General features: G+C 34.1%; 3 protein-coding genes across 6 annotated transcripts; 1 reads left to right on the top strand and 2 right to left on the bottom strand.

Moving 5' to 3' along the window:
- Positions 1 to 748: 748 nt before the first annotated feature.
- LOC122036616 (WUSCHEL-related homeobox 11-like) lies at positions 749 to 2,553 on the top strand. Its single transcript, XM_042596000.1, has 3 exons — positions 749 to 1,539; positions 1,899 to 2,074; positions 2,179 to 2,553. Exons 1-3 carry the CDS (start codon positions 996 to 998, stop codon positions 2,194 to 2,196), a joined length of 738 nt encoding a protein of 245 aa, XP_042451934.1. The 5' UTR covers positions 749 to 995; the 3' UTR covers positions 2,197 to 2,553.
- Positions 2,554 to 8,034: 5,481 nt separating this feature from the next.
- Positions 8,035 to 15,533, bottom strand: LOC122036607. 3 transcript variants are annotated; one of them, XM_042595988.1, is made up of 5 exons: positions 15,395 to 15,533; positions 12,221 to 12,448; positions 11,345 to 12,076; positions 11,115 to 11,276; positions 10,681 to 11,021 (listed from the first exon to the last, which is right to left on the bottom strand). In XM_042595988.1, exons 3-5 carry the CDS (start codon positions 11,654 to 11,656, stop codon positions 10,848 to 10,850), a joined length of 648 nt encoding a protein of 215 aa, XP_042451922.1. In that variant the 5' UTR covers positions 11,657 to 12,076; positions 12,221 to 12,448; positions 15,395 to 15,533; the 3' UTR covers positions 10,681 to 10,847. The 3 variants fall into 3 exon arrangements, with proteins under 3 accessions (XP_042451923.1, XP_042451922.1, XP_042451924.1); XM_042595990.1 differs by lacking the exon at positions 15,395 to 15,533 and having other exon boundaries at positions 11,345 to 11,447; positions 11,529 to 12,076; positions 12,221 to 12,641; XM_042595989.1 differs by lacking the exon at positions 15,395 to 15,533 and having other exon boundaries at positions 8,035 to 11,021; positions 12,221 to 12,635.
- LOC122036609 (kinesin-like protein KIN-10C) lies at positions 15,236 to 26,620 on the bottom strand. 2 transcript variants are annotated; one of them, XM_042595991.1, is made up of 9 exons: positions 26,233 to 26,620; positions 25,758 to 25,830; positions 16,772 to 16,852; positions 16,640 to 16,686; positions 16,390 to 16,411; positions 16,249 to 16,314; positions 16,020 to 16,058; positions 15,795 to 15,838; positions 15,236 to 15,684 (listed from the first exon to the last, which is right to left on the bottom strand). In XM_042595991.1, exons 3-9 carry the CDS (start codon positions 16,808 to 16,810, stop codon positions 15,675 to 15,677), a joined length of 267 nt encoding a protein of 88 aa, XP_042451925.1. In that variant the 5' UTR covers positions 16,811 to 16,852; positions 25,758 to 25,830; positions 26,233 to 26,620; the 3' UTR covers positions 15,236 to 15,674. The 2 variants fall into 2 exon arrangements, 1 of the variants encoding a protein (XP_042451925.1); XR_006127410.1 differs by having other exon boundaries at positions 16,640 to 16,860.
- Positions 26,621 to 26,801: the final 181 nt, after the last annotated feature.

The raw sequence follows: 26,801 nt of genomic DNA, 5'->3' as shown, positions 1-26,801 counted from the left end.
GTAAGAGATCATGCACAATTATAACTTACTATGGCCTGAGAACTATATATATTGATCTAGCTACCGACCATGATCAAGTCGGAGGGGTCACATTTGAGAAAGACCACATGGACAATTGTCAAGAGTACGTTTGAGAACTTAGGAGCTTGGACAAGAGAGCTTAAAATGACTCATCTCTGACTCAGCTTGAAATGACTCAACTCAGACTGATCAACGCAGAATAATTAATCCTAGATTATAGTGATTCAGTATAATTGGACTCAGTTCGGACTTAGCTCAGAATAATTCAAGAGATTGGGCCTTTGGATTTAATTCTAAATTGGAAAGGTTCAATGCTCTTGAAAGCACACCAACCGATCGTAATTATTAGCAACAACGTTACCATCAATTAATCACAACCTTGTACCCATCTCTTCTCACTCTGGCAAGTGGCAACCATCGAACAAAGCAATTAAGGCTTAACCTATATTTTCCTAATTACCCATTTTAATATGATTGTATCTAAAATGGGATCAAAATCAAAAAAATTGAAAGAAGGGAGAGGATTAATCACCAACCCTCTCCGCGACGTCGGCTTGTGCATGCATGCATGTGAGTGTGAGGAGAACTGGCCGCCAACCCTCTCCCCCCAGCTCCATGTGTTCATGCTTTGTATTTTACCTTCCTTTCCTCTCTTTTCTTTTCTTTTCATGTCCCCCGACTTGTACGTCAGCCCTAATATCCTATTATATAGCTAGCTGTGTCGTTCTTTTCTTGACCATCGACTTGGATGCTTCTTCCCCCATTTCATCTCCTTAATTTTTGTTATTGCATGCTAATTCATTCATCTCAGATATCAAACATCACCTGCATTTACTTCAGTCATTATATATATTGCCCCACAAGGAGCAGGGGATATATAAGTTTTTTATTTTTATTTTTTCATATTTATACTGCCTTATTTATCCCCATGTTGTTTGATTCAAGGATATCTTTCCTCTAATTGATAGGCAATCATGGGAGACCAACCCCCAAATGACAAGAAGGAGGAGCAAGTGGTCCTCGAGCCGGCCGTCCGCTCCCGGTGGACGCCAAAGCCGGAGCAGATACTGATTCTTGAGTCCATCTTCAACAGCGGCATGGTCAACCCGCCCAAGGAGGAGACGGCGAGGATCCGCAGCCTCCTGGAGAAGTTTGGCGCGGTGGGCGACGCTAACGTCTTCTACTGGTTCCAGAACCGCCGGTCGCGGTCACGCCGCCGACAGCGGCAGCTGCAGGCTGGCCTCGCGGCCGCAGTTGCAACTTCACAGGATCAGCATGTAATCTCCTCCTCCTCCTTCTCGGCCTCGACTGCCACGGCTGTGAATGATACTTTCGCTTCCTCTTCTGTGGGCTTCTTTCCTTATGCACCTTCTTCTTCTTCTTCTTCATCGTCATCGTCGGGAGGTGATCTTTTATCGATCTCTAGCCACATGGGATTCTCTCAGAGAAGAACTCAGGATATGAATCCCTTTGAGCGCTCTTCTGGCGCGGCACCCCAGTTGCAACATCAACCTTCCGGTCAGTCATTGAACAGAGCATGTTTTATGTGAAGAATTTAGTCGATTTGCTTGCTAGATTCTCTCTTTTGATGTAATATAACATATGCTTCCATTTCCCCCTGTTTATTCATTAGATTTGATATTAAATTCAAGCTAATATTGGGTGCAAGATTTTCTACAGCTAGCTCCAATGCTTTAATTCATTCTACCTTTAATTTTATAATTAATTACTCAAACATGAGTTAGATATGTCAAAAGTGAACGACTCCACTTCAATCTCAAGTATTGAGTATGTGTTGGCAGGACTAATATTTCATGCAACTTTTCTTCCAGTGTATTAGTACGAATGCTATCAATTAACTCCACCAATTGCTGTAGGAACAATCACAGTCTTCATCAATGGAATCCTCTCGGAGGTGCCAAGGGGGACGTTCGACATGAGATCAATGTTTGGTTATAATGCGATGCTTGTCCATTCCTCTGGAGAAGTTGTTCCACTCAATGAGTATGGATTCCTAATGCAGAGCTTGAAAATGGGTGAAAGCTACTTCTTGGTCGGATATCTCTTCTTCATTAATTATTGCATTAATTAAAACTATGATCACTCGTAATTGGTTTTCGCTCTGAAACAATCTTTATATATACTACTATATTTCAGGTTTCTTCATCTACTTGACTATTGCAAGCTGCATCAGAAACGTACCAAGTTAGCCAAAAGCATGTTATATATCATAACCTTGTAGGTTTCTACTTGGAGTACTGTCTACTTGATTGTAGAGGCGGTTGAAGATTATATATAGTACCCAGCTGCATCATGTATATGATAAATTGTTGAAGCTTTTCATACATTTTCACTGGTAGCAGAATTATATTCCAGAGTTTGAGTAGCAATAGCTATATAAAGACATTAGCCTTGTTAAATGCTGGCATTATATTCCATATTCAAATCATTTCTGTGTTGTAATCCTGCACCAATGTTCTTAAGATTAAGAGGTTGCTGCTACAATATAATTAATGAAATTTTGATTCATAAGATCAGAATAATGTTTACAATTAATGTGCGTCTGTTAATTGTATATGGAGTCATATTTGTGTCAATACAATAACAACAATAAAGTCTTATTCCATCGGCTATATCTATGTCAATGCATAGCATATAAAAGAACAATTGATTAGTGAAGGTACAATATTGGATAGTTTATTGTTTCAATTTAGTGTTGTTTTAGTATTCCTACAACAAAAAAACTTATAAATTGTCCTTAATTTTCTATGATCAAACACAACCAATTTGTTATTATTACTAAATGGTAGGCCTATTTGAGAGATCTTATATCATGACATAATCACAAACTGTGTGCTGGGGATGATCAGCATTTTAATTTTGATACAGTATGCAAGAGCGTCATTTTTACTCGTGATTAATATTTTTTAGTAGGATCAACTTGAAAAGGCAGACAATGGAGGCTACCATCTATCTCTTGAAGTAGTCAACGCATCTACTATCTTGTGTAAACCGAAGCCACTACCTCTGATATCACCAGATGAAAACAAACACGACAGTAGGTGAGCATATAGAAGAGAAGAACATACGTACGTGCAGTTCAAATTTAATTGCCTAACCCACTAAAATAAAAACAATGACATGAGAAAAGAAATGGAAAAATATCTTAGAATGAAGCTCCCATCCCAAGAAGACTTGTTTTTATAAAAGTAATACGCTCACCGCGCAAAAAAAATGAATTTTCTGTTATTTAACCAAATGCATTGCAATATGATTGATAAAATGTTGATTACATTTGTGGACTAGAAATGAAAGGTTTAAACTTGTCTGATAGGTCTATCAATTATTACTAAAACAAATTAACTATAGAATAATAGAATAAGAGGTCTATCAATTATTATTATTATTTATTTTCTTAAAATAATTGTCTGGCATTCCAAAGTTGATAGCGTATGTTGACACCATGTATCCGACGATTAATTTTAAACTGGTCGGTCTGATTCTATAGAAGTTTTTTACGGACCATCTGAGTAAATCAAAAAATGCACATGGAAGTCTATCCTGACAGTCAACGTTCTCGAGTACACTACCCATTAGGGAGAAAATTCTCTATAATACGTCGTAGCTGAGTTTCGAACTCTAGATGCCTAGTCTATTATTGGATGGCCTCATCATGACACCTTGTCTCGGGGGCAAAAATATTAATGTGTGACAACGTGTTTGTATATATATACACATTGTCAAATTGAATTGGATGTATTTGATGTGGCAAAAAAGGTGATTCTCTCACCCTCCATAGTCTCCACTAATCCGTCCCTAAGCCAACACGGAAGAGATAAGTCACGGGTGACTATACCAGCCACGCCATCAAGTTTCGACCCAGGACCTAATGAAATGGAATGAATCTTTGAATATAAGTAGGTTCCAAATTGGATGAAGGTGAAGCTGATTGTCATCAGACTCAAGGGGCGAGTATAAGCATGGTGGAAATAGATGCGGCGTTCATGGACAGACAGGGCAAGTTCAAAATAAATGATTGGGAGAAGATGAAGAAGTTGAAGGGTCACTTTCTACCTTGTGGCTACATCCAAATTATGTTTTTGTGGCTGCACTCATTGCGATAGGGCGCAAGATTGGTCGACGATTATATGGAAGAGTTCCACCAACTGATCGCTTGAAATGACCTATCTGAGACAGAGGAGCAAAGGATCGCACGATACTTAGGGGGATTGTGTCAGCCCCTATAAAATGCACTCAGCTTTCATTCATTTTTGACAGTGTCTGAAATCTACCAGCGCGCACTAGTTGTTGAAAAATAATAGAACCAGAACTCAGTGATGAAGGGCAACCAAAACAATCGATCATTTCATCCTCAAGACTCACACTCTATACCACAGTAACCTTCACAGGTTAATCCTAATGCTCCTATCACATGTCATCGTTGTTGCGAATAGGGACATATGGCTAACCGATGCAGAAAATCTGCTCCTGCTTATTAGAAAAGCAAAAATCTGTTGATCGAGGAAGACATGGAAAAAGAGACTGAAGCAATTGGCAACCCATAATCTAATGCGTCTGATGAGGTGATTTATGGTGATGGCCAAGAGATATTGGTTGCTTGTAAGAGTCTGCTGACTCCTAAGTGTGATTTGAAGGAAAATTAATTGAGAATCAGTATTTTTCATACTACTCGTACCATCGCCAATAAAGTCTGTAAAATAATCATCGACGGCAGTTGTGAGAATGTAATCTCCGCTGATGTCGTTCAAAAATTATAGCTAAAAATGGACTGTTATCCTAAACCATACAAGTTATCTTGGATGAATAAAGACCGTGAAATAACTATAGATCGATGATGCCTTGTGTCTTTTTCAATTGGCAAATATTTTGCTAGTGCTTGGTGTGATATGGTGGCTATAGATGCATGTGGGTGGAAGAATACATATACCCTTCAGGTTAGGGGAAAAAAATTATATTAGCGCCATGGAGGGAAGGAACCACTCCAATTTCGGTAGCCAAGAATATTGGTGCAATTAGCACCAATAAGTCAAACTCAGATTTTGATGAATAACAAATAGTTTAAAGCTATTTGTGTTTTTTTAACCTGTTTACCAAGTTTGCATGATCAAAAGACTTGATGGGACCTGACACCAGGCTGAAATCCAGTTAAGTCTAGAGGACTTAATAACTGGCACAGGAAGATTAGATAGGATGATATCTGGCAAAAAATCTAGCTGGATTCACCAGACCTAACAACTAAATGAAGTCCAGATGGAGCATTTGGCATGAAGACCTGGTGGGTCAAGAGTTGAGTAAGTTTACAATAGTAAGTAAGGTAAGCATTAGAGGTCAAGAGTTGAGTAAGTCTACAATAGTAAGCACTAGAGAAGAGAGATTCAGTGAGGATGAGTCCCAGTGAGACCGTAGATGTTTGTCCAACTTAGATCCATTTTAAAAGTCTAAGTTGAGACCAAGGCTAGATCTTGGTCTTAGTAAAACAAGATCTAATTAATAATTTTATCTTATTGTGCTAACTCTATTTTGCAGGTTATTTGTGTTATTAGACTAACATATAATTACCGGAGTTAAGTGCAAAAAATCATGCACGGAGTTAGGGAGGCACCTCGGAGATGAATAGAGGTGCACTTGCACAGAGAAAATTTGATGATAGAGTTACGTTGCGGGGAGGCACCTCCGAGCGCATTGGATGCGCCTCGGAGCGCATTGGAGGCTCCTCAGAGTTGATAGAGGCACCCTCGTGCGGATAAAGACCACAATCTTTGGATTAGATAAAGCACTATTGGAGGTGCCCTGAGGCATTAGAGGCACCAACAGCTTTCAAAAGACAACTTTTAAATACTTATTCTTGACTGTCTAGCTGCTCCATCTTCGTGATACTGCTTTAGTACTACTCAACCATGTCCAACCACTGTCGGCAAATCGACACCAACACACAAGCACATCCATTTCGACATCTTCATGTTGGTAACTACTTTTTATTGTGCTTACTTTACATACTTGCAAAAAGAAAGTGTAAGGTATTACATTTTCCTCGTACTTTGTATCTGATTTTACAATTTGTTAGTGGATTACCTATTGATAGATCCAAAGGGCCTAGATCTTGGAGTACGAGTCACCGAAAGCTCCAAACCAAGTAAAAAATCAATCGTGCTCTATTTTTCTCTTTTATACTTAGTTTATTCTGCTATGCACTCAATTTTAAAAGCTGAAAAAGAAAGAGTTTTTAAAATGACATGATTTCTACGATCCTACAAGTGGTATCTGAGTGAGATTGGACAGGAAAAACCTAGTTGGGAACTAGGCAGTGAAGACCTAGTTGGTAACTAGTTGGGGCCCTTTTAAAGATTCTCTATCCTTTATATTTGGAAGGAACTTCCAAAAATATCGAACTAGCAAAATCTATGGTAGGGCGCCACGATCGTGTGAAAAACACATGATTGGGCCATGTGAATTTCTGATACTAGCTGGGTTCAGCACATAATCGGGTCGTGTGAACTTTTGAGATCTTGGTAAGAAATGACACACGATCATGTGAAAAACACATGGCCAAGCCATGTGAAATTCTAGGATCTCCGAGGGAAACAGTGCACAACCATGTTAAAAACATACGGTCGGGCGTGTGATGTTCTGGGACCTCCGTAGGTGCTCCGTTTTTGCTCCTCTTTGTCCTGAGAAATATACCCGTGTCTTGGGACATGACCAGAGCTTATTCCTTTCTTGATATCTTTGTTCCAAGGCTCTTTAACTCTATTTTAGCTCCGGTTCTTCATCATATCAATGAAAAGCACAAGAGTATATCTCCAAATAAGAAAAATAGCTAAACAACACTAAAATGCAATATATGCTCCTAGAGTATCACAAGATGAGTGAAAAATACTAATAAAATTCCTATACGAAAACTTTCATCAAAATCCCCCGGACCTAAACCTTTGTTCACTGTTAAGAAAAAACTGATGTCAAGATTAATGTGCATGAATAAATATCTCGATCCCTAGAAAGTTCACCTAGAATGATCGAGCAATAGAATTTTGAAGCTAAGGTGTGCAAATAATTTCACTAAGTCCAACAAGACAATCACCGTGCAAATAATTTCTCGAACAATATTATAATTCTTTGTTGCATCAACATGTCCAGAAACTAAAGGGCAAGGGACCAAAACTCATTCAAGATCAATACTATCGAAGAAGCTGCTAATAACCTAAAAAAGAATCAAATTTTGCAACAAAGAATTTGTATTTCCTTCGCCCACTTTATAGCTGCTAATAACCTATAAAATTGAATTACAGAATATGAAGACTAGCAATCTATTATGAATTCGCATTCAACTGCATGATAATTTGCTGCTTCTAAAGCCAGAAGTTCCCTCTTTAACCTTCCTGAAAATGCTTCAGCTTCACCAATTCCCATAACACACCTGCATCAGAAATCATGGCGTGTGTATGAATATTAGAGGGAACAATAGACACATAATGCAAATAAAAAATTATCAAAAAATAAATGAGGTACAGAATTATATATTAGAAAGCAAACACCTAAAAGCTAATTTGAAAAGAAAAATAAAACTCATCAGTGTAATTCAATGCTCTGTTTAACTGAGCAACAAAAAGCATCACAGAAATGTGAAAAATGCAAACCTGGCATGCTAGGCATGATTTTTACATGATAATTCAAACATAATCAAGTATCATGCATGCCAAGGAGAGGCTTTGTGTCCTCTTCTTCAGCTTGTGAAACAAGATCTCTTTCAACAATAACTTGTGAATGACCTTGAATCAAGCCAGATGCATCTTGCCCGCCATGAGTAATCTCTTGACTACTTACTGCAGTATTATTTTCCTGTAACCAAATATACAACTTATTTTTCAATTTTGTTTGGTTATGGAATACATATACAGTAGACAATGTACAGTATAGAACATCCAATGGCTATATCCAAACACTGTGATCACTAATCATGTTCACTGAATAAAATAAGCAGAATGTTTGTTGCAACCTTTTGTGTATTGAACTGCAGTTCTTGCGCTATCATGCTTGATGAAAGATGGTTGGAAAAGGAAGAGCTGTGTGGTTTAAGCCTACCAAGTAGTTAATGAACTGCTTGCCCAGAGAGCCATCTCCACTATGTCTATCCCTAAAACTTTTGGAAGATGTCCCTGTATCTCCTTGCACATGTTTAAAATGCCTAGAGGTATGTGGTTCCTACAAGAAGAAATCAATAAAGAAGTGCATTCTTTATAAAGCATTTCCTTGTATCCATCTTTGACGCAGAGTAGTTTGTTCTCATTGCCCACTGAGGAGGAGCAATATTTTGGCTTCTAAGTTTATAAAATCTCTAAAGAAACATAGTAATGAAAAAAAATCTCCCCATTCCATTGATTGAGGTAAGGAGCTATATATAAAACTGTATGTTACTCCAGCATGTTCCTGCTACAGAATGTTAACCCTACAATCAGAGAAATCCTTTCCTTGGATGAAAATGATAAAGCAGATGTATATATGGCGCTTCATATATCCGAAACAATTCTCAACAATCAAGACAATGTCATATTGCATATCTCAGAAAGTAAATCAAATGGATAAAAACATATTACATGGATTGCTTGACACTTGTTATTTTCCAATATCATACTGATCTTATTTTGCATTCATAGATGACCAAAATATTGTGCCTATCATGTTTGAACAGCATCTGGTCGTTGACAAGAAAAACAAGCTCATGACACATCTTCGAATTAATGAAGATATGAAGGCAACTGTGTTAGCACTGAGGAGAGGTTGGGAAGCATATTGTTACTAAAGAAGGAAAGACTCTTAGCATACATCTCCCTCAGATGAATGAAATTTCATGCTACCTAAGCAGGATGAAGTTGTAGCATGAAGTATTTGTTTCCCAGCTAATGAAATTTTGGACACAACATATCCCAACGAGGAATGGTGACAAAGAAGTATTAGCTGAGAATCTTGGTTTGTCTCATGCTATGTAATTAGAGCAGTAACTAGTTAAGCATGATGGTGTAGAAGTCAGAACATGAAAAAGTTGGCGTTGTATATATTTTTTTCCCAAAGAGAAAAGTATCTGCAGGTAAGAAATTGGAACTGACATATGTTTAAATGGTAAGGATAATACATGAATATGATCAAAATAAATCTGAAATAGGATGGCATTAAACATAAATCAAATTAACTGGTACCCAACTGACAGTAAAAATAAAAAATCCTTTTGCTGTCCCAATGCCCTGAACAAAAGTTTCCTGGCAACACATCAGGTCATCAAAGAAAACAACAAATTATGTATAAAATATAAAATTTGCAAGAACAAAAAGCTTGAATTGAAACAGAGACATAGTAGAAGGGCAGTTTATGAGAGATTTATTATTTCCTCTGGCATCAAATGAGTTTCATTTATATTATGTAATTGGGAAGAAAAATTGATCCTGTGTGCTGAATTAGCTGTGAAGGTGGATTATTTAGATAAAAATGGGAAACAAGAAATGTTTAATTGATTGAACTATAAGCATATAATTGGGAATTAACATGAACAAAATCCCACCTATTTGTAACGTTTAAGTTTTGACAGCAAGAAATCCATCCCTATTGTAGCAACTAATTGGGCAAAGATGTCATTGAAACTGAAGTAGTGTTAATCTACTGTTGTAGGGTGTTGGATGTAGAACAATGGGAACGACAAAACTGGATTTGCAAGACGTTGTAAGTCCTAATCTTGGAAGCACAAAAAAGCAAAAGGAGGTTGAGAGTTGCCATCGTGAAGGGCAACGGCAACACATAGTAACGAACAAAAGGTTAAAGCCAGATAATTTTGTTTCAACAAAGTAAGCAAAGCATCAAATAAAGAAAATTTGAGAAAAACTTAGCAAAATAAAACAATGAACAAGCAAAGATAAAGAGAATAAATTCAATTGTGTAGTGTAAAACCACATGGTTGGAAGCAATAACATGAGAAATATCATGATTTAGAATCTGAAAAGAAAGCGAGAAGCATTATAAATCAATGTTCTGCCAATACAACAATTCTGAAAAAGGACACAAAGCAACAAGCAAGATAAAGTAATGCATACAAAGCACATTTGGAAAACTGAGGGAAAAACTAACATGAAAGAAGTGAAAAGCGCTAGACAAGATTGCTTGAGGAGGACTAGTTAGGAGCAATGATGAAATGCATTTCACAAATTAAAGGGGGATAAATAATCAAATAATATTAATAACTCAATAATCCTAGCAACCTAAATCATTGATAAATAATTTGACTTGCCTTCAAATGAACACAATTACCAATAAAAAGCAAAGATTGAGTGGTTAATCTTCCAGAAACTGATTGGTACACAACAGGAAGGTCACTTTTCATAAGAGAATCAAAGCTACCAAACAAGTTTGGGAAATTTAACACTTCTTTGCAAGAGAATTTTTTGAAAAACATTTGCTATGCAACAAATGACACCTAAAAAAAATTTATACTCTAAAGCAAAACATTTGACCAAACGAATGCATCCAAATATCCTAATGTCCCATGGAGTAAAAGTGTCCTATAACATTGGCAATTTAAAAGGTATAAGCTACCTTATAAAAAAAAATCAATACAACAACATGCATTAGACATTATATTTGAAAATGCAAGATATGTAAGTCAAGGTAACCTCCTTAGTCATTATACTATGCCGCTAGCATTAGAATGTCTTTGACTACAATGGAGTGCTCCAAAAAGAGAATAGTTACAGAGTTACTAAAGTTGTGATCATTCACCTACTAAGATAACAAAGTTATCAAAATCAGTATTAACATATCAAAATTTAGTAGGTTACTACTACTCGATCCCACACTAGAACTCTCTGTGATAAGGTCTTCAAAAATGCCGACCGAATTCTTTCACTCTTGATATTTACTGAAACCCTTTCCAGAAGCTCCAAGGGCTCATTAATCCTTGATGAACTCTCCCACTCGTCGAAATCCCCACCACCCGCTTGCTGAAATTGAGAAATGGCACAAAGAGATCAGATCAGTCGAGCCAAAGAAAGCATCGCCATTAATGCATCAAAATCAGTATCCCAAGCTCAAACCTTTTTGTACTCAGTTAAAACAAGCGAATGCAGATTCGGCGTGCATCGAAGAAGACCAAATACGATGTTCAAGCTGCACTTTTCTGCGAAAAACATCTTGATCTCCAACTTGTGCAGTTTGTGAAAGATGGGAAACCCTTCTACAACAGCCTCATATTGTTTCTGAAACAAAAATGATCAGTAACATCTGCCTTTGTTCTAAAACAACCAGGAGAAAGCCAAAAACATACCAGGAATTTAGGAAGCAAGCCTGAAAGACATGTATCTGACACAACTATAGTTACCGCAGTCACATTGAATAGAGTCCGAGCAAATTCTTCCAAGCTCCAAATTCTGTATAATCGAACAAAGATCAAGGAGGGGGCTTCGACGTGCAAGTGCATCAATTTGAGATCAGGCTTTAGCTTTAGATACTTGAGTTTCTGACAAAGGATTTGAAGCTTTCTTGGAGCAGGATTGAGAGTCAATCGGAGAAGATTTGGGGCTTCTATGTGAATGACTTCGTGCCGAGGATATTCTGCATTTAGTTTTAATTCTTCCATAATTGGGCAGCCTGAGATCAGCTTCTTCAAACTCTCGTTGTGAATTGAAGCTCCGCCAAGCTTGAGGGAAAGAGTCTTGAGGTTGTTGAGGGCGATGGAATTGAGGGTTAATGTGTATTCGTATTCCTTATAGCCCACCGATTCCAGGTTCAGCGACACGAGTGATGGGCAATGGAGCAAAGTGTCCAGGATGGGCAAACGCTGGAATGCCAGTATGTAGAAGTGTAGGATAGTCACGTGTTGGACGCCGTGCGATTTAGCGTAGTCTTCCTTATCAGACCGCTGAGGTAGTCTTCCTTATCCGACAGCGCGTCTTCCTTATCAGACGGCGCGCGCCGGCCACCGTGGCTGCTGCCGAAGTCGTTCATGGAGGAGAGAGGAAGAAGGTCGCAGCGGGCAGGGCGCTCACTAGTAGTTGACCTAGAAAATTAACAGCAAGCCCTGACATGAGCTAATAAACTTCCGAGGAAAGAATGAATTTAAGAAACGTCTCTCAGAGACGATCGACCAGTAGCTAGAAATCCAGTCACAATATAAGCACAAATGGGAAAGTCCAAATCGAACCTGGGTAGGGAACTCGGCGCAGAGGCGTTTGCAGAGGAAGATGGCATTGCTGTGCATAAAGAGGCGAAGGCTGTTCTAAACGCTATCCACCATTAGGGTTTCCAGAGCCGCTCGCCACCTTCTCCTTCGCTGTTTTTGCGGCAGGGGACGGAGAGAGGGAGGCGACGAGAGAGAGGTTGGTGCCGACGGTGGATCGGGCGGCGCCGGAGCGATCGACGAAAGAGAAGCCTTTAGATAGGTGGGAGGTGGAATTTGGGGTCAAAACCAGATTTAAATTATTTCGTTTATTAGACCATCCCCGATTCATATCAAAACATCAAATTTGATGTCAAATTAGTACCAAAATATTCCAATCTATATATCAAATATAGTGTGATGAATACTGCAACACTTCATTGTAATGCACATCAGCATATTTGGTGTGAGAGAATTTTTATTTTTATTTTTTTATTATATAATTAATAAAATCAAATGTAATTAATTTATAATTATTATTTTCTTTATCTTTACTTATAGTATATTTAAATATAATTATTATTTATTATAAATTTAAATTAAATATATTTAATATCATGTTTAAATTTTATTATGTATATTTGTAAATATTTAATTTATTAAAATTATTATTTTAAATTTATTTAAGATATTTTAATTATAATTACATTTATAAATTATGTCACTAATTTCATAAAAAATAATACAATAAAATATTTTTTTAAAAAATTATGCATAAATGTAAAATACATTATCCATTAATAATTACATTTATAAATCATGTCACTAATTTCATAAAAATAATACAATAAAATATTTTTTAAAAAAATTTATGCATAAATGTAAAATACATTATCCATTACACTCACATACAAAATAAAAATAATAACGACACTAAATTAAAATATTACTAATAAAAGCTTAAAACATAAATAACTAAACTTAACAAACAAGTACATGGTAAAAATAATACTAATAAAGCACACATAAACTTAAAATTACTTTAATAATATTATAATACTAATATTCAGAAAGATCAATCCTCATTCCGCTAAAATAATTATGACATTGCTTGAAAATATTCATAGGTTCTAAAATTCTCAATCTTCACCTTGATATTAATTGAGTTGTGATCTTTCTCCCTATATTAGAGATGTTTGAAATCCTTATTCTTGATGTGCAACTGATTGAGATCCTTGTACTTGCATTATCTTTTGCATAATTCTAATTTGCTCATTGCGGATATATTCACACATCATCGGGTTAGAGATCGAGTTCAAATCATTGAACAAAATTTTAGTTTCTTCCGTTTAAATCATAGTATCTGTCATTTTTGTACTAGCAACAATACTTACATTCATTGCCTCAACAAGTTGAACATTAATATTAATTACCTTTGTAATTTATAAATCATTTTTTTAAAAATTTTTCACCCCAGGAGGTCGTTTATTAGAAGTAGCATTAATTGAGCATTATGGGAATAATATAATATTATATTTTCAATTAAGTATTTATGGTAACAATATAATAATTTTAAAAGTTAAAGTCTTGTAATATTATATTTTCAATTAAGAGGGTGTTTGGTTAAACTTATTAAAAACAGCTTATAAGCTCGTACAGCTTATAAGTTGTTAGGTCTTATTTTAAAAATAAGTTGTTAAAGTGTTTGGGTAAACTTATTACAATCAACTTAAAGATATTGATGTGTTTGGTATTATAAGATCTTTTTATTAATATAATTACCAAAAGGATATAATACTATTAATAGAGGGTTTTGGGCTTTTTTATTAATAGAGGATTTTGAGCGAATTTTTGTACCAGGGGAGAGAAAATTGGAAAGAGGCGTTTGCGGAGAAGATGACACAGCGCTGGAAGAGAAGTCGGCAGAGATAAAAAGATATTAGGTTTATAAAAAGTTATGGAGGATAAGATGAGGATTTATAAAATTATATAAGGATATTTTAGAAAAAAAAAATTATTAAAATAAGATTTTTTTAAAAAAGTAGGGTCTTCCATACTTTTTAAAAAACAGTTTATAAGCTCCAAAACAGCTTATAAACTCTTTTAGAGAGCTTATAAGCTCAGCCAAACACCCTCTAAGTATCATTGTTTGTTTTAAATAAAAAATAATAAAATATTTTATCCTAATTGTGTGTGATTTTATAATATTTTTAAAATATATTTATGCCTGAATAATTATGTAATAAAATTAAAAATAACATTATATATATATATATATATATATATATATATATTAGTTGGATATTGAATTTTAAAAAAATTAACCTATAAAATATTAATGAAGTATTAATTTTAAATATAATAATTATCATATAAAGATATTACTAAGAAAAACATAATATTCTTTTTTGGTGTGATATGTATGATGTGGATGGATTGGAGTTCAAATAATATTTGATATTAAAATTGCACCATTTTAATATCAAACCTACACCAAATATAGTGTTATAAATTGGAGATGGTCTAACATTCACCCCACAGGTACAATTAAAAAATCTTACATATCTTTCAATTACCTAAAAAAAAAATCTTACAAACTTCTTTGCTCTATACTTTTTAATTATATATATTTTTATTTTTTTTATATTTTACATTATATATAATTAAATTTTTATAAAATTAAAATTCACAATTTACTAATATTAAATAATATTAATAATTTACAAAAATATATAAATAAAAAACACATAAATTTTTTTAATAATAATAATTATTATTTTAAAAAAGAATAAAAAAATAAAGAAGCAGCTCTATGAATCGGGAGGGAGCTTCTTCGTTGCATCTCCAACTCTGTTGGATAGGGGTGAGTTACATAAATAATAGATGGTGAGTGAATAAAGGTTTGTCATTTGAATTGAGGAGTCAAACTTTAGGATTAGCATGGTTTAAATCTCTATATATTGTATAACTCATCCTTTCATCTACTTACCCTTTTAATCATCTTAATTTACCTCTTCTCTATTAATTTGAGATGGACCGGCAATACGCATTTGATCTGAGTTACAAAAGGAATTGAGCTACCCCATGGCATAGGCAGGTAGTTGTCATATGATAAATTTATAGGATTGAGTACAGTTAAATTTTGATAAAGAGTAAAAAAATTATCCTTCTATTTCAGAAGTATGCCAAGCAAAAAGAAGAGCGCAAGTGCTATTCAACCTGAACTGTACGAGAGGTGGATCCAAAAGTTGGAGCAGGAGAACCGGGGGGAATCGGGTTCTTCCTCATCTCGATCGCTAGTTAAGGATCCGGCTGATAAGGAAAGGCACCTAGAGGCTACTCCGTAGATGGCTTCAACTGTTCCCTGCTAGAAGCAATTGATTTAAACCAGAATCTATTACAAACATTATATCCTAACTTATTTATAATGTAAATCATCGCTATCATTTCCATCCATGGTTTGATCAGAGATTTTGAGGAGATAGCAGCCACTTCAACACTAAAAATCCCTGCAACAAGGATAGTGATTAATTTTTATAAAAAAATAATTTACGGAAAATACCGAAGATTATCACACAAATTATATTACAAAAGTCAGGAAGAGAAAAAAAAAACACACCAGAAATTACGGAAACGGAGAATTTGAGTCATCATCGAATTCATCTGAATCAAAAATAAAACATAAGACAATTTCAAGATCATAAACTCATTTAAGAATAATTACAATTACTCACAGATAATAATCATAAAAAACAACTAATATTCATGATCTATAAAAAATAATAAATCCATAATTTTATTTTCAAATCTATCACTTTTATATAAAATAATAAATAAAATTTACCTGTTGTGTAGAGAAACCCAATTCTTTGACGTCATTCATCTGAAAAGTGTAACGCATTTTTTTAATATTACGAAATAAAAAGTATAATTGATAATATATATTTTATAACAATCAAAGACTAACAAACTAAAAAGAATAAATTCTATCATTATCTTTATCCTCATATCTCTTTTTACAAATAAGATAAAAAAAATTATTTTAATTAACACAATTATTTCATGAAACTTACGGTTTGAAAAGGGTTTGGCGTGTCTTCCCGAAGCTCCAGAATGTACGTTGCATTTTTTCCGATGGCCTACCCAATAAATTAAAATTTTAATAAATTATTCGACTTTAAAATGATAAAAAAAATTTAAAATTTTAAATATACCTTTATTTTCTTCAGTTCCGTCCTACAATATAAAAGGAAAAAAAAAAAACACATCAAATATTTAAACACCAAAAGAATAATTCATAATTCAAATATTAGATAACATTATTTCCATGATGTCTATAATACGAATATTTAATAACAATCACAAAAGAAACATTTAAAAAACTTAATACCCAAATAATTATAACAATTACTGACCTTATCAAATATAAATTTATTAAATTAATATGAAAAAAAACAAACTTACTTGGTAGCACCATTGAAAAATTCAAGAAATTCCTCCTCCATTAACTCCTATACAAAAAAAAAAAAAATTAGGTGTCCGCAAAATAAAAGTACAAATGTAAATAATTATTAATCGAGTCAGCTAACACGCGACCTGTAATTGTGCAGGAGGTATTCGATGGTTGTCCCCCATTAATTGAATCCCTTAATGTTTGAGAAATACTTCGTAGAAAATCTGTCACACTAACCAACTGTGTCATCCAACAACTTTGAATCTAATACAAGTCCCACAACATCAAATACAATTCTAACAACAGGGTCCTCCAGAGCAAGAGAAACTAAACCTAACAGGATCAAACAGATTCCAAAACTTGAACTTGAAGTAGCCATTTTCAATAAGAATCATCAGAAGATTACGTATATGGCATGTTAAAGAATTAAAAGGATTCGAATGAAACGAACCAGAATGCAACAGAAGATACGTATGCAGCATGTTGAGAAGAAGGGTGGACTTTGGCAGAAGGAAATGGTCGACGATGGTTATTTCTAAGGAAGACGGGAAGCAGAAAACACGCTCACTCATAATAAATAAATAATTATGAACAAAGTGACATTATCGAGCGACATTATTGCGCCTACAGGATAGCGAATGAATACGAAATCTTTTCTGCGAGTCACATGCTACAGATCGATCACGGACAGCAGCATGACCCGCAGAAGCGAGATTGTCCGGTTGTCTTAATGGCTGTGACTTTACAGAAGAATAAGGGCTTCTCCAATAGTTAAACTTCACCTTAAGTTTTTTTATAATTTTTAATATGCCACATTAATACAACATCTTTTATAATTTTTAATATGCCACATTAATGCAACATCAAAAGTAAAAAAATTTACTATTATATTTACAATCAAAAAACTTTCATACAATTTTTTTGTGGATCCTACATTACAAATCATACATCTTTATTTATTATTTTTCATTTAATATCTCTATATAATTTTTTCTTAATGTTTTATTTAATTCTCATTTAATTTATTTGTAATTTTTAATTAATAAATTAATTAACTTATGATTTTTAATTTAATTTAATTTATAATTTTTATTTAATATTTAATTAACTTATGAATTTTAATTTAATTATAATCATTTATATTTTTTAATTTATCAAATATATTTATTTTCAAAAGAAAAATATATAATTTAATTATTAAATAAAATAATTAATGATTTAAAAAATCAAACATGTAATATTAATTTTTCAATGATTAATAACTCAGAGAAAAAAACAGGTTTAAAAAATCAAAACTTATCTCCCTATTTATTAGAACTTTTTGTTAAATTTTTTTAATTTTACAAACCTTTTAAAAAGTTTGCATTGGGTATGCTCTATTTGGCTTCGTCAAGGAAAAAAATGCAAATTGAAATGGACAAACGATTGAGGCACTGAAAGACATGGCAATGCGTCGTATCACTTTTCGAGGACGGTATCACGCATGAGTCATATCACTTTATTAGCTGCATTCAAATCTTTCATTAATACGCCTCCGTCGTTAAGCATAATTACATATTTCATTATAATTAATAATACATAGTCCGTGTTCGCTGGATCTATATTTGTAAAATCTCTATCCTGAATGTAGGATCGTACCATCCGAAACATACCATCTTGAACTTCATAACAACAAATCGATTCTGTGTACCGGGTCATTTTTGTAATGTAATCAAAGCATAATCGGTGAGATCGGAACAGTATAGGATAAATAGAAACTTTAAGCGACTCTAACTTTAATTCAAGATGAACAATGAGATTTATAATATATTAAATCAACAAATTTCAAAGATCTACCGTTAATTATTAAATAAAATCGTAACCACTATATTTAGATCCAAAAAAACATCAAAAGATTTTTACTTTTTTTTTATATAATTTAATCTATTTTAATTTTTTTTCAGAGTTGGAGTTAGGATTCTAAAGACTATTTAAACATCTATTTAGTTATTTTTAAGTCGATTTTTCTACCACAACGATGAATTTTTCGATGTCTATTGTCTAGTTTTTCTATGGTATATTAATTCTGTCTTCAACTTAGTGATGGAATTTATATTCCATCTTTAATTTAGTGACGGCATTAATATTTCATTACTAATCTAGTGACGGAATATAAATTCCAACGCTAAATTTGAGGATAAAATTTTTAAGTTTTTGATCACGAGTCAATTTTTCTATTGGTATTTAGCGACAAAATTTATACACTATCACTAATTCGATAGATATTTCAAGGTATTCTTGTAGTGGTGTGAGTGTATATATTTCTTCTTTAGGTGGAATAACAAGGAATTTTTAACTAAGTAATTAGATATGAAACTTTTAGGTCACTTAGTTTGGGATTGACTTCCAAATCTTAAGAACTGGCTCCTCGTAAATCCTGTTTCCCATATATAAACCATATTTAGAATCCAATGAGCATTTCTTAAATGATCTATATTTTTAAGAACTAGGTGAAAGGCATATTTTAACATTAGAACAAGTCAACCAAGGAGAATTTCCTTATATAATATAGTCTTTGGACAATGAAGTTACTCAATTAGCTAGCTACTTCTTAATTCGAGAACAAGTTTTGCAGTAAAATTTGACACAATGAAAGAGGGTTTACTCATTTGCTTAAAAAGCTGGACAAGTGAATTATTAATGTGACCCATTGAGTAAAATATGCACCTAGTCAACTTAATTTGGGGGGGGGGGGGGGAAGCAATATGAATGAATCGAGGAGCATCATCAATTATTGACCAAGTGGTAATAATCTAAAGAATTTGTTTGATGGACTAGTGTTTACTTAAGCGGAAGAAGAGGGAAAAAGAACAAGGATAAAAAAGGAACCAAGAGTAGAGTTAACTTTCTTTATTTTATCAGCTTGACAAAAAAAAAAATGACAACAGTGACAATGACACTGCAACCCCTCACCCTTTGAACATGTCTAAAGTTTCTAATTCTCTTTTCATGAAGTATACTCATTAAACACCACCATATAGTGAGCTCCTCCAATTGATGAAAGTGCACGTTGTGTAGTGGTCGTTGAAGATAACTTGGATTCTTTGATATGAAAGTTGATGTTTCTTTCCAGTGTTAACTTTCACTTGGGAAGACACTTCATCAAAGATTTGTTGATCATCACTTGCAAAAGTATATTGTTTATGTTGGCATCACACAAACAATATGTTGGCAATACGCACCCCAAACGCAGTCGCCACAGCTCCATGTCTGACTGTCTCAGACTAAGTGAACCATAAACTCGCATATTAATTTACAATCACACGAAGAGATAGAGATCAGGGGCATGGTTTTCCTACTCCAAGGTTGTTTTCTTTCTTTGGGTTTCCTACTCCAAGGTTGACGAAGACTCTACACTTTTATTTTTCGTTCGATGATGAAACATGAATGTAGAGAGGGAGTAACTAAATTCTATCCATAAAGAATTTTTATTCCTATCCATTGGATGAAAAAAATACTCTCAACCATATATTTTAATTTCTATCTGTTAAGTCCTATCTATTAAATAAGAGAAATACTCCGAACTATACATTTGAATTTCTATATGTTAAATTCTATCCATATGTTTTTATTCTTATCCATTAACGGTTTGGTATTGATCTTCAACATATATGTTTTTATTCTTATCCATTATCGGTTTGGTATTGATCTTCAACATATAAAGCCTTGGTGAAAGATTAGAGATAGGTCAACCTTATATATGCTATGTGCAAATTAATTTCAATGATTCAGATTCCTAATGCAAACAGACATGGATTGTAGATAGTCATTTTCAGGACCTTGGTGTGGGACTACTCATGCTTGGAAAGTCATCATTTCTCGCTATCAAACAAATTCTTGAGTGAACAAAATAATTAATAATACAATGTTGTATGGGAGATTAAAGGGGGGCTTCAAACAAAAATTTCATAAGAATTCTTACTAGGTCAGCAAACTATAAGGATGATGGGGACTAACGATCAAATTTATGTAATTGGCAGATGAACGAAACAGGATTCCTCAAGAGTTAGTTTTGTGTATACACTTTTCTTAAACAGTTCTACAAGTGCATTTTTGACCTAGAAATTTTAATCAATCTTGTTCCTAGATACTCTACAATCTTAAGATACTCGGTAACACATCAGTAGAATATTTAAGTATATCTTGTCTACAAGCACATAAGTATATAACTTTGGGGGCTTCGAGGAGGATCCACAGGAAGACAATGCAAGCATAAACGTTGGGTGAAAATGAACAAAAAAAATGCAAATCGTTTAACTAAAAAGAAAACAACACAACAAATCTAACAAAATGTAGGTTTTCAGCCTCTTTTCCAAGATTACCTTTCTCTATAGCAAGAGCCAAGAGAGACTAATCAAATTCCTCAGAAGGAGCATAAACATCACAATATGTCAAGAGCTCATCAGAGGTCATGTTTGTTTTCTGTCATTATGGTTCTAGACTATTCAATTTAAGTGCGCATCTCTTTCATTACAAACTAGAATTTTCAAAGTGTAACAACTATCAATTATTGCCGAACAAAAGAAGAAAATGCCTTCAGCAATGTCACCTCAACAAAACTATATATTGATCAAAAAGTCATTGGGCGAGAAAAAAGAATCGGTACTGTCCCCTGCTTCCTATTAGGTTGGTTCCATTTTAGTACCTTCATAAGGATTTGGCTACATTTAATGTTATGTTCAAGAAAGAAACAATAACAGGGATTATACAGATAGATCAAGGGTCCTTTGCTATAATAAATATTATTCTATGACTAAACTGCTCATCAGTTGGAAGAATGAAACTTGATCGCTAAGAAGGTCTATCAAGCTTTAACGTTAAATCTGTTGATAGTTGTTGGACCACAATTTGTTAGATTGAAGAGGGAAAACAGTGAAATCAGCAAGTTGGAGACTCATTTCAGAAACAGAAACCCTTCAAGGTGTGCTGCTGATGGGACTATCAAAGTTGCAAACATCCCACGACTACTTCAGATACTAAATTATTGTGGTAAAGAAACAAGGTTACAATTCATGTATTTGTAGAACTAACTTTATAGTTGGGATAAATACAGCTAAATTATGGGATAACTAATTTTATCCTGAATTAAGGCATTAGACTAGGTTATGCGTTTGTAAGCTCCTTAATCTAACACTTCTGCTCAAACTTAAGTGTGTGTATTATGTAACTTGTTATGTATACACATAAATCAATCAGCAAAACACATGATTAAAATATTTCTCTCTAGTAAAAGCATATGGTGTGATAATCTTCTTATATGTAAGGACATCTTAGACAAAATGACAGTCAAGCTCAATTTGTTCAACGTGTTCATGAAGCACAGGATCATTGGCAATCTGAAAAGTCATCTGATTGTCATAATGAATATTTATTGGTTGATTACTAGCAATACCTGATCCATCTCATAAATTGTTTGTCATTGCTCCCATTGCCCTATATTTTATTTCAGCGTGGACTGTAGTACAGCATTTCATTTAATGCATTTCCAAACTAGCATTTAGACTTCAATCAATGGTAGACATAGAGAAATCAGTATAATAAAAAAATTAGCATTTATTAATATTTAGATGCCTATATTTCTGATGAAGACGATGTTGTCCTTGAGATCCTTTAATAGATTACAAGGTTATTAAGACTGTCTATGATATTTAAGTTTTTGTATAAGTTGACTTACTGCAAAAGACATACTAGCTGCTAATAAGAAATGTATTTAAAATCGTATCTCCTACTAAAAAATTATGATTAAGGTTCTTGCAATAATTCGGTTGAACTGGTCAGGGTTGGACAGTGCTGATAGGAAGTTGATGGAGAAACATTATGATGTGATTAAATTTTATTTATAATATATTGAATTCAAATTCAAATTAAATTGGAAAAGTTAGAATTGAACTAAATTAATTGATTTGGCTTTATAAATAAATTAAGGCCGAACCAAATTAGATAATTTAGATTTGGTTTGGTTCACGTGGTTTAGAATTTTCAAAGCTTATGTGGCAGAGATATTGGGGGCCCACGTGGTAGGCTTGTCTCCGACTCTGTCAATGCAGATCCTGATTAGTCCGACTTAAGATGAACTCAAGTCCAGTTGAACTAGCTCTTTAGAGTTCAACTCCAGTCAGGCCTAGGACTTGGTCAACACACTCAGATTGAGTTAGCTAACTCATAGTCAAGCTCGGTCTAGTCAGACGACTCATGGCCGAGCTCATCCCGAGTCAGTCCGAATCACATCCAAGTCAAGTCCAACCAGTTAGAGCTCAAGCGCGACACGATAGTTACTAGGGACGAATATAGAAATTAGAATTAGGAGGGGCTTAACTTATGATATATATATATATAAAATCATCGCCCATTTTATTGTGAAGTGACATCTTCACATGTTTCATTGCTAAAAAGGTTCGCTCAATAATAGCGGTAGAAACAGGTAACATCAAAACAAGATGAATCAATCTAAGTAACATAACATAAACTTTTGATCGCACTCTCAGTCAATTGCTGACACAAATAAAAAAGTGTAGAAACCTTCAAATTCTTCGTCACATCAAATTTATAATATACCAATTCATACTCCAAAGCAACGATATCTTGATTTGTGAAATCTTCATGATAAAATTTCGTTGCAAGCTTGTAAATATCATCGATGTTAATTAAGTCAAATGAATTTTTAAGATCTAAAACTGTACTAAGAGAAAGAAATTCCACTGATGACTCATTGAACCAAGTATTTAACTCCATCAATATGAAATCTATTACTGCATTAAATACATCAAAATGGTAATGATACTCATCTGTAGTTTGCTGACGGAAATGACCAATCTTATATGGACAATCAAGGTCAGGTACATCAATTTCATTTCTCGAACAAAAAACTCACTTCATAAAGAAATTCTTCCCACCCACACTTTCTAAGTTCTTGAAAGATAGTTTTGGTTTGTCCCCAGGGCGTAACACAACTGGGGGCGTATGGTTTCGTGGCTGAGAGGTCCAAGGTTCGATCTTCGGAGTGTCATTACCTGGGGTTAGCGTCCCGACCATTGGCTTTCAGCTATGTACCTGCATTTACGTCCCTCGACATCCATAGGACCGGCTCTAAGGGGACCGCTGATTTGGCAGTTCCATATATTTTTGAAAGAGTTTTGGTAGAAGAGGAATTTGACAAAGAATATATGTTGTTCTCATAATTTGATGTGTTAAGTGTAAAATGAACACAAATTCAAAGCTTGCGATGTTTCTATAAATCTCCCGAACTTGAGCCTTAGCTCTTCCATATAGTGAATAGTCACTAAGAACTTCAAAAACTTTACAAGTTGCAGCGTACTTTCCTATCAAACTTTTTACAAAGTCATAGTGAGAACTCCAACAAGTATTTCCTACTCTTTGCAAATTACCAATCTGATTGGGCCACTTCCAAAATCACACTCCAATTGCCAACAATACTCAATTTCATTTCTCTGTGCAGCATGTAACTCAACAATGCGCTTAGTAGGAGAAGTGACAATATTGAAATATTATCCAAATGAGAAAAGGATTCCCAAATAACACTGGCATCCTTAATTGCATAAACCAATGTCAGTTGTAATCGATGGGCAAAACAATGGACAGAGTATGCATAGGTACGATTTTGATAAATAATACCTGAAGTTCATTCCATGCACCACGCATATTGCTAGCACCATCATATCCTTGGCCTCTAATTTTCTTAACTTGAAGATCATAATGAACAAGAACATTTGATATCTCTTTTTTCAAAATCAATGAAGTAGTATCACTAACACTTTTGATGGTAAAAAAATCTTTCTATCAAAATCTCATGATTATTCGCAAACCTCAAGATAATGGCCATTTGCTCCCATTTAGATATATCTCATGCTTCATCAATAAGAATACAAAAGCATTTATCTCCAATTTCTTCATGAACCATCTTTCTTACTCTATTGATCATAATATATAAAATCTCTTTCTGAATTTCTGGAGCGATATATTAGGCATTTTTGAGAGCATTCTCAAATATAACTTCAATAATTTTTGTACTCATTTTTGCAAAAACTTTTACCAATTCAAGAAAATTTCCTCGATTAGATGAAGATAGAGATTCATCGTTACCTCTAAAGGCACAACCTTGAAGTAATGGTCAGTGAACAGTTACAATTGAGGTCCTCAAACGCAAACAATTTTTCTCCTTTTCCTCTTGAGATTGAACATGCATCGCATTATCAATATGTTGTGAGGGTTTTATCAAATTTTCAATCTTCTCTCGCACATAGTGTAAGGCGAAGAGGCTGCAGAACCAATATGGGCAAGAAATGCACATGTTTTCCCTTGATTTATCCTTTTCCAATTGTCAAATCCTTGACCCATGGCGAGATATTAGACAAATTAACTTCATTCAGAAAAAGAAAATAATAAAGTCAATATGCCTTATTTGTTGAAGGCGAATACTTTAACCAATGAAATTTCTAGAACTATTTTTTATGAAATCGATGATTTTGACTTCCAAATTTTGTAGCTAAATACTCTAACATATTTGGTTGATAAGGCCTCATCTTTAAATATGAACGTCTTATTTCATCTAGTACATTAACATGATATTCACATATCTGTTTTCTTTTTCCTTGATCTCGTTCAATACAAGTAAAAGATGACTGATGGTAGTTACTAGGACAAAAAATAGTAGGAATTTGGACACTAGGAATTGGAAGACTTTTACTAGATTAATGTTGCATTGTAGGGACGGTGGAAATTGAAGTGTTTTCACTAATTTGATGATCTTCTCTTCTTAAAGAAAGAGGATATCTTTCCTTTTTTTTACAGCAGACTAATGTTCCATTTTGAAATAGTTATCCCTAAATAAGTAATAAAATAACAGTCATATAAATAAACAAGTAATAATTAATCAATGGCTCAAAAGGATAATGAATTGTATGAGAATATATTGAGATAAAATATAAATTACGATCTTATTCAAAAATAAAACCCTAAGAGTTACAGAACTCAAAAAATAACATAATTTACAAAGAAAGCAACTTTAAAATAATAATTGATCATAACTCATACTAGAAAATAACAAAATTACAAAAAAAAAAAAAAGCTTACTTTTTTGAGATTAAAATCCAACGTAAGCAAGCCTCGATGCCCAACTAAGATCACACCGTTCACAATTTTAAACCTAGAATGCAAGAGACAAAAATGAGGGTAAGAAACAAAAATTCAAATGAATAATAAGACATAATAATAATTTCAATATAGCTTCCTTTTTCCATTTCATGGTTCTCCACCAAGTACAGTTAAAAAAAATTGACAGCATATCTCCTATTGGTAAAACAAATCACTCATTGTTTCACATATCTCACTATCTCACTGTTTCACATATCTCAATATTTCAAAACAAACCCCTCACTGTTTCAAAACAAACCCCTCACCGTTTCACATATTGCTAAAAGACTAAAAATGAAAAAGAAACAAGAAAGAAAAAACCAATCATTGTTTAATAGATTAAGATTACCAAACAATGAAATAAACCACAACCACTCAATGTTTCACATATTCGTTTATCTGTAATTTTTCAGACCTGACTTGCAATGCTTTGGCCACGGCAGTGGATGCGTCATGATCGTGGAAAAGCAGGAGCCTCTAATGGCGGCGCACGCAGTAGGAGTCACAACCAAAGCTTTGCGCGGCACGATGGCAGGGTAGGAGCAAGCCGCTAGCCGCAGGGGGCGGGGCATACGAGTTGGTCACGCCGACTCGCGCGAACAGTAAGGGCCGCGCAATTCGATCGTGCTTGCGTTGACGGACGCGGCAAGAGAGGCGATCTCAAGAGGCTAGATAGAGAGAAGAACTGAAGAAGTAGCTGAGATTCGAGACTCGTCAGCCGTGGCCCGTGGAGATCTCGTCGCTCGACTTGCCTCTGTCGCCGTGGAGATGTTTGTTGCAAAAAACCTAAACCTAAAACTAAAACCTTTAACAAAAAACACTAAAACCTTTATATAAAAAAATACTGGGAAACAGGGCTGGGCTATAGCCCAGTACAGCCCACACTATGATGGTCTCAGATAGTTACAATAGCACCAGTTAAAAAAAAATCTTATGTCGACTGTGGCTTACTCACAATGATCATTTAGTTTTTTCATGGGTCTT

This window comes from Zingiber officinale, unplaced genomic scaffold (genome assembly GCF_018446385.1).
Source record: "Zingiber officinale cultivar Zhangliang unplaced genomic scaffold, Zo_v1.1 ctg182, whole genome shotgun sequence".
Lineage (NCBI taxonomy): Eukaryota > Viridiplantae > Streptophyta > Magnoliopsida > Zingiberales > Zingiberaceae > Zingiber > Zingiber officinale.
This window is presented reverse-complemented; position numbering and strand designations above follow the sequence as displayed.